The sequence below is a fragment of the Engystomops pustulosus genome, chromosome 8, assembly GCF_040894005.1.
Source record: "Engystomops pustulosus chromosome 8, aEngPut4.maternal, whole genome shotgun sequence".
NCBI classification, from domain to species: domain Eukaryota; kingdom Metazoa; phylum Chordata; class Amphibia; order Anura; family Leptodactylidae; genus Engystomops; species Engystomops pustulosus.
Genome location: NC_092418.1, coordinates 12772013 through 12780060, shown reverse-complemented (window position 1 = coordinate 12780060; position 8048 = coordinate 12772013). Strand labels below are relative to the sequence as shown.

The 8048-nt window shown below is 45.9% G+C and overlaps 1 protein-coding gene across 1 annotated transcript; it reads right to left on the bottom strand.

The window, feature by feature from the left end:
* Window positions 1–230: 230 nt before the first annotated feature.
* Window positions 231–1148, bottom strand: LOC140076118 (olfactory receptor 1G1-like). The gene has a single exon (XM_072122623.1). It carries the CDS (start codon window positions 1146–1148, stop codon window positions 231–233), a length of 918 nt encoding a protein of 305 aa, XP_071978724.1.
* Between the last annotated feature and the right edge of the window lie 6900 nt (window positions 1149–8048).

Here is an 8048-nt window from a genome sequence, read left to right as displayed (position 1 = left end):
ATCTTTGGACCAAAACAAATCACCCCGGTGTGGGATAGATTCATCAAGGAAACCCTGCGTATCCTTGTTTGAAAATTTATAACTGAAGAAGAGCCCAGGCTGGAATTCAAAAGTGTTTTACATGTAATTTTAATGAGTACCACAAAAGAGTTCAGTGATTGACTCTGAAGTTGAATGGAGGAAATCTACCCTACACTTCCCGTTTTTATTGAATATACTCTACTAATGTCTCATTTAATCTTCAACAACTTTCGAGAAGCTTTTCTGATTTCGCTGTTGCGTAGACTGTATATGAGGGGATTGATCATGGGTACCTCTACAGTATAAATTACTGATAAGATCTGCTTCATGATCACCGTTTTGTCTGGGAACGGAATGACATATACGACAGAACCTGTTGAGTAGTAAATTATCATGACGATGAGATGGGACAAGCAGGTGGAAAAGGTTTTTCTCCTTCCTTGCTTTGACTTAATCCGTAGTATCACACGGACAATATTCACATAGGAAAACACATTGCAAATAACTGGGAAGAGACCAAATACCACCATCTCTGCATAGAGCAGGATGTTAAACTCATAACTGCCGCCACAAGAAGCATTGAAGATGTCTATGACATCGCAGAAGAAATTTTTAATACTTACAACTTTACTGAATGTCAACCGAAGCAGTAAAATGAAAAATAGTAATGAATTTAGTGAAGCAGTGATCCAGATAGTGACTGTTATCAGGATACAGATCTTCTTATTCAATATTTGGTGGTAGGACAAAGGATGACAAATGGCGATGTACCGGTCAAATCCCATCACAAAGAGAAGTGTCACCTCTGCACTGGCATATGCGATGAAGAAGTAGATCTGGGTGAAGCACTGGGTGACAGATAACAGGTCATCCCCAGATAGTAATATATAGAGGAGATTAGGAATAACGACTGTGGTGTAGCAGATATCTATGGAGGACAAGTTACAGAAGAAGACATACATAGGAGAGTGTAGATGGACATCGAGACAGATCACAGCAATAACAGACAAATTCAAAAATATTCCAGTTAAGTAAATAGCCAAGAAAATTCCAAAAATGAGTGGCTTATCTTTGGCTTCTAAGGAGAAAGGCAGAATGTGGAATTTTACAGACGTCTGGTTGTCCATGAGAAAACTTTAGAAATGTAATTTCTCTATATAAAAAGAATAAATCTCAGGTTTAGTTTTGGTTTTGAAACCATAAAAAAATTAAGTCATGATGTTTAATGATGTGAGCCTGGTTAGGTTCCTGGCTACGCACCATCGCTGCCTGCCTTGACCTATTGCTCTGTGACTCTGATTCCGTGCTGCCCGTCCTGACCTCCTGCCTGTCCCCGACTGCCTCATAGACCAGTATAACTCACAATTCCACTGCAGTGGAGATTGTTATAAATTATTGTTGAACATTTTTCACTCTTTAGGCCAAGTCAGTCTGAAGGAATGGAGTTTTTTTTTATGAAAAGTGTCATAAAGTGTCATAAAATAGAAAATTCTTAGCATCTCAGTCTTCATTTACATAAAGAATGATAAAAACATGTTAGTCACAGTCATGGCAACTTGTCCTAATTCATACGTAAAATTTTCTATCATATTATTTACTGCTTCTCCATGGAAGACCACTAGATATTTTTGGACAATTTCAATATCATAAAATGACTTCAACTCATTACTAGAATATTTTACACTACATGATCTCTACTGGAGAGGCGCCAAACTGATCAGACCTTTTACCCCCAAAATCATCTCAAATTTGTTGACTTAATAAAAGCCGGAACCCTCGCAATAGATTTCATAAGTAAATCTAAGAATTGAATACAGGCAGTCCTCGGGTTACGTACAAGATAGTGTCCGGAGCTTTGTTCTTAAGTTGAATTTGTATGTAAGTTGAGACTGTATATTTTATAATTGTAGATCCAAACAAAAATAATGTTTGGCCCCAGTGACAATTGGAGTTTAAACATTTTTTGCTGTAATGGGACCAAGGATTATCAATAAAGCTTCATCACAGACACCTTACAGCTGATCATTGCAGTCTGGGACTAAAGTAAAGCATCCAGAGACTTCACCAAAGGTCAGAGGGGTCTGTCTGTAACTATGGGTTGTCTGTAAGTCGGGTGTCCTTAAGTAGGGGCCCGCCTGTATTGTAATATCTGCAATATATTCAATTAATGCAGACTATGGGGGGCCAAGCTGGAGAAAATATTGAGGCAGAGACAAAGGAGACCCGATCCACATCATCCAGAACTGGACACCTGATGGTCCAGCTTAGAGAGAAGACGCTACTTGGATGCTGCAAAAAATATGCATATTCATTAACATAATTATTTAGATATTTTACTCTGCACTTGCTCTTTTTACTGATGGAAAGGATGAAGAAAACACAAGAAAGTAAAGTATAAAATGCATTAATTCCATGTAGATAACCTTACACTCGCAGTGATATAGTAAGCGGCGCTCTGTGTTGTTCCCCGAGCTGCGTATTAGGGCCTCTCTAGTGTTGGTTTATATAGTACTTGACGTTAACACAAATTGATTATGTGCGACAAGGAAATTTCCCTGTGGTTCTGATTATAGTAATTGTTCTAACAATGATTTTGGTTTTGACTTTTTATAGATAATGAATTTTACACTTATATTTAGATAGCACCAACACTGCACATTAGCTGTTGGATGGGGCATCGGCATCTAGGGAATCACCTTCACAATTCTCAATCAGAACATAGTCAGAAACATGAACGATTCGTCAAGAACCTGTGCAACAAACAGCACAATCAGAACCAGACCAGACTCAAGCTGTGGGCTAGGGCCCTGGCTACAGCAGATAAACTGCCCTGACAAGGGACAAAACCACTACCTGGAACCTACTAACAGACCCTGAGAGACCCTGCAAGGTGGAAAGGAATCTTACTCATCGGGCAGCTGCTGGATGGTGGAGTGGACAGGCAACAGGAAACCAGAAACAGATCAGTGTTCACAGAACTACGTCAAGGCAAAATCCAAACCCAAGTCTAAATCAGGGAAAGCAAGGTCGCACCCGGAGAGACAAGACACACAGGGACAAACAACAGATAATAGACAGACAAGTACAGTCAGATAGAATCAGGTCAAATCCACCATGGTGGAAAGACACAGAATCGAATGGCAAGAGAATGGTCATAAACATAGCAGGATTAGAAAGGACAGTATAGCAGAGTGAGAGCAATATCAATAGAGTCATACAAAAAGGAGTACCTGGATGCCGCCCCCAGCAGCTACTGTTTCAGCCATCCATCACTGAGCTCACAGCTTATGCTAGCATACAGGTTCTGATGCAACCACCCAGCTTTCCAGAGGAAAACACACTCAGCTCATCCAAGGGAACTATCTCTGAAATGCAGCTGTCAATCAACTCTCCCAACCAAGAGGAACTTGGTGTTGCTACAAGCAAAGAAGTCTGAATTCTGATCCCAATCACACCACTACAGTATAAATCAGTGAGTCCTGACATGATTCTTGCCAGGCACTTTGCAATTCTTAACTTTTACGTTCTCATATAGCAGCATACAAATTTATGTAGCGCTAAACACATTCAAAGGCAAGTTTTCAATGCCAAGCAGGGGTATTGCAAACAAATATATCTGTCCAACCTTTAGGGGCCTTCGGATGTGAAGCAATCATTGGTAAAAGTTGTTAAAATGGCAAAATTCATTGCTGTTTTGGACTTAGGGACAATGATTGGGCCGGATAAAGGGAACCTGTCAGCAAAATAAGACATTACCAGTATGTCGTCAGACCTTCACATCATCTTTATTTCCTGGCCCAGCGTGGTGGCTCTGTGGGAACCTGTCTGTAGCTGTATAGGTTCCCTTTAATGCCTTGGTGTATTTTTTGTTTAGATGTGAATTTAACAAAATTGCAACCATACCAGAAAACGGGGCAAAATTATCTTCTTAATTCGAGAGGGTTGTAAAAGTAAAGGGTAATTATTGTGGATTCTTATTATTATGAATCCCCTATAATTCACTCGTATATATCTCGGTTAATTGACGCACAATTAACATAACCTTCTTACTAGAGATGAGCGAACACTAAAATGCTCGGGTACTCGTTATTCGAGACGAACTTTTCCCGATGCTCGAGTGCTCGTCTCGAATAACGAACCCCATTGAAGTCAATGGGAGACTCGAGCATTTTTCAAGGGGACCAAGGCTCTGCACAGGGAAGCTTGGCCAAACACCTGGAAACCTCAGAAAAGGATGGAAACACCACGGAAATGGACAGGAAACAGCAGGGGCAGCATGCATGGATGCCTCTGAGGCTGCATAATCGCACCATTATGCCAAAATTATGGGCAACAGCATGGCCATGACAGAGTGACAGAATGAAGCTAGATAGCATCTAAAACATGCAATAATTGACCCTGACACTATAGGGGACGGCATGCAGAGGCAGCGGCAGCAGGCTAGAGAGTGGCATGGCGACATACCCTAAATGGACTCAGGCTTCAAACCAATGGGTGGCAGAGAGGAACCAAAGGAGGTGAGCAAGAAGCGCTCAAATAATATCGGTACATGATAAAAGTTTGCCAGTATATTTTGTGGATTACACAGCAGGGTGGCGACAAAGTTAACAACTTTGATGTGGAATCCATGAAAACAACCCAAATTTGTGCCTGACACACCTCGTTTGATAAAGGGACGATGTATGGAGGCAGCTATATGGACGACTTTTGGAGGTAGCAATGGAGACAACGTGTGGAGGCTGCTATGGAGACAATTTAATTTGGATAGTGCCTGTATGTGGCAGTCCCAAAAATTTTTCAAACCAGAGGAGCAGGTAGGTGGCCCTCCAGAAAAATGGAATAGATTGAGTGCCTGTATGTGGCAGTCCCAAAAAGTTTTCAAACCAGAGGAGCAGGTAGGTGGCCCTCCAGAAAAATGGAATAGATTGAGTGCCTGTATGTGGCAGTCCCAAAAAGTTTTCAAACCAGAGGAGCAGGTAGGTGGCCCTCCAGTAAAATGGAATAGATTGAGTGCCTGTATGTGGCAGTCCCAAAAAGTTTTCAAACCAGAGGAGCAGGTAGGTGGCCCTCCAGTAAAATGGAATAGATTGAGTGCCTGTATGTGGCACTCCCAAAAAGTTTTCAAACCAGAGGAGCAAGTAGGTGGCCCTCCAGTAAAATGGAATAGATTGAGTGCCTGTATGTGGCAGTCCCAAAAATTTTTCAAACCAGAGGAGCAGGTAGGTGGCCCTCCAGTAAAATGGAATAGATTGAGTGCCTATATGTGGCACTCCCAAAAATTGTTTAAAACAGAGGACCGGGTAGGTGGCCCTCCAGAAAAATGGAATACATTGAGTGCCTGTATGTGGCACTCCCAAAAATTGTTTAAAACAGAGGACCGGGTAGGTGGCCCTCCAGAAAAATTAAATGCATAAAGTACTATAGCAAGAGCCAGTGGGCCCTGTCAAAAAATAGCCAGTTTCCTCTGCTTTACTGTACAAAGAGGAGGAGAAGGAGGAAAATGAGGAGGAGGAGGAGTGGATCAATTATTCAGGTTGAGCTTCCTTCACCTGGTGGAGATTGGAAATTCTGAGAAATCCAGCCTTTATTCATTTTAATAAGCGTCAGCCTGTCAGCGCTGTCAGTCGACAGGCGTGTACGCTTATCGGTGATGATGCCACCAGCTGCACTGAAAACCCGCTCGGACAAGACGCTAGCGGCAGGGCAGGCAAGAACCTCCAAGGCGTACAGCGCCAGTTCGTGCCACATGTCCAGCTTTGAAACCCAGTAGTTGTAGGGAGCTGTGTGATCATTTAGGACGATGGTATGGTCAGCTACATACTCCCTCACCATCTTTCTGTAAAGATCAGCCCTACTCTGCCGAGACTGGGGACAGGTGACAGTGTCTTGCTGGGGTGACATAAAGCTGGCAAAAGCCTTGTAAAGCGTACCCTTGCCAGTGCTGGACAAGCTGCCTGCTCGCCTACTCTCCCTCGCTACTTGTCCCGCAGAACTACGCACTCTGCCGCTAGCGCTGTCAGAAGGGAAATACTGTTTCAGCTTGTGCACCAGGGCCTGCTGGTATTCATGCATTCTCACACTCCTTTCCTCTGCAGGGATGAGAGTGGAAAGATTTTGCTTGTACCGTGGGTCCAGGAGAGTGAACACCCAGTAATCGGTGCTGGAATAAATTCTTTGAACGCGAGGGTCACGGGATAGGCAGCCTAGCATGAAATCTGCCATATGCGCCAGAGTACCAACGCGTAAGAATTCACTCCCCTCACTGGCCTGACTGTCCATTTCCTCCTCCTCCAACTCCTCCAACTCCTCTTCTTCTGCCCATACACGCTGAACAGTGAAGGACTCAACAATGGTCCCCTCTTGTGTCTCGCCAACATTCTCCTCCTCTTCCTCCTCATCCTCCTCCACCTCCACCTCCTCCGATATGCGCTGAGAAACAGACCTGAGGGTGCTTTGGCTATCAACAAGGGAATCTTCTTCCCCCGTCTCTTGTGACGAGCGCAAAGCTTCCGACTTCATGCTGACCAGAGAGTTTTTCAACAGGCCAAGCAGCGGGATGGTGAGGCTGATGATGGCGGCATCGCCACTGACCATCTGTGTTGACTCCTCAAAGTTACTCAGCACCTGACAGATATCAGACATCCACGTCCACTCCTCATTGTAGACTTGAGGAAGCTGACTGACCTGACTACCAGTTCTGGTGGAAGTTGACATCTGGCAGTCTACAATCGCTCGGCGCTGCTGGTAAACTCTGGATAACATGGTCAGTGTTGAATTCCACCTCGTGGGCACGTCGCACAACAGTCGGTGAGCGGGCAGTTGGAGGCGGCGCTGCGCTGCCCTGAGAGTGGCAGCATCTGTGCTGGACTTCCTGAAATGCGCACAGATGCGGCGCACCTTCGTGAGCAAATCTGACAGATTGGGGTATGTCTTGAGGAAACGCTGAACTATCAGATTTAACACATGGGCCAGGCATGGCACATGTGTCAGTCTGCCGAGTTGCAGAGCCGCCACCAGGTTACGGCCGTTGTCACAAACAACCATGCCTGGCTTCAGGTTCAGCGGTGCCAGCCACAGATCAGTCTGCGCCGTGATGCCCTGTAATAGCTCTTGGGCGGTGTGCCTTTTGTCGCCTAGGCTCAGCAGTTTGAGCACCGCCTGCTGTCGCTTAGCGACGGCACTGCTGCTGTGCCTAGAGCTACCGACTGATGGCGCCGTGCCCACGGATGGTAGTTCGGAGGAGGAGGTGGAGGAGGGGTGGGAGGAGGAGGAGGCATAGTAGGCCTGAAACACCTGGACCGAGGTAGGCCCCGCAATCCTCGGCGTCGGCAGTATATGACCAGCCCCAGGGTCAGACTCGGTCCCAGCCTCCACCAAGTTAACCCAATGTGCCGTCAGTGATATACAGTGGCCCTGCCCGGCAGCACTCGTCCACGTGTCCGTGGTCAGGTGGACCTTGTCAGAAACGGCGTTGGTCAGGGCACGGGTGATGTTGTCTGACACATGCTGGTGCAGGGCTGGGACGGCACATCGGGAAAAGTAGTGGCGGCTGGGGACCGAATACCGAGGGGCGGCCGCCGCCATGAGGTTGCGAAAGGCCTCGGTCTCTACTAGCCTATAGGGCAGCATCTCCAGGCTAAGCAATCTGGAGATGTGCACATTAAGGGCTTGGGCGTGCGGGTGGGTTGCACTATATTTGCGTTTCCGCTCCAGCGTCTGGGGTATGGAGAGCTGAACGCTGGTGGATGCTGTGGAGGATCGTGGAGGCGACGATGGGGTTTTTGTGGCAGGGTCCTGGGCAGGGGGCTGACTATCAGCTGACACAGGGAAAGGAGCAGTGGTGTGCACGGCCGGAGGTGAACGGGCTTGTTGCCACTGAGTGGGGTGTTTAGCATTCATATGCCTGCGCATACTGGTGGTAGTTAAGCTAGTAGTGGTGGAACCCCTGCTGAGCCTGGTTTGGCAAATGTTGCACACCACAGTCCGTCGGTCATCCGGTGTTTCCTTAAAGAACCTCCAGACTTCTG

Excerpts from the sequence above, each read along its gene's own strand:
- LOC140076118 (XM_072122623.1), bottom strand. The coding sequence starts at position 1,148 with ATGGACAACCAGACGTCTGTAAAATTCCACATTCTGCCTTTCTCCTTA.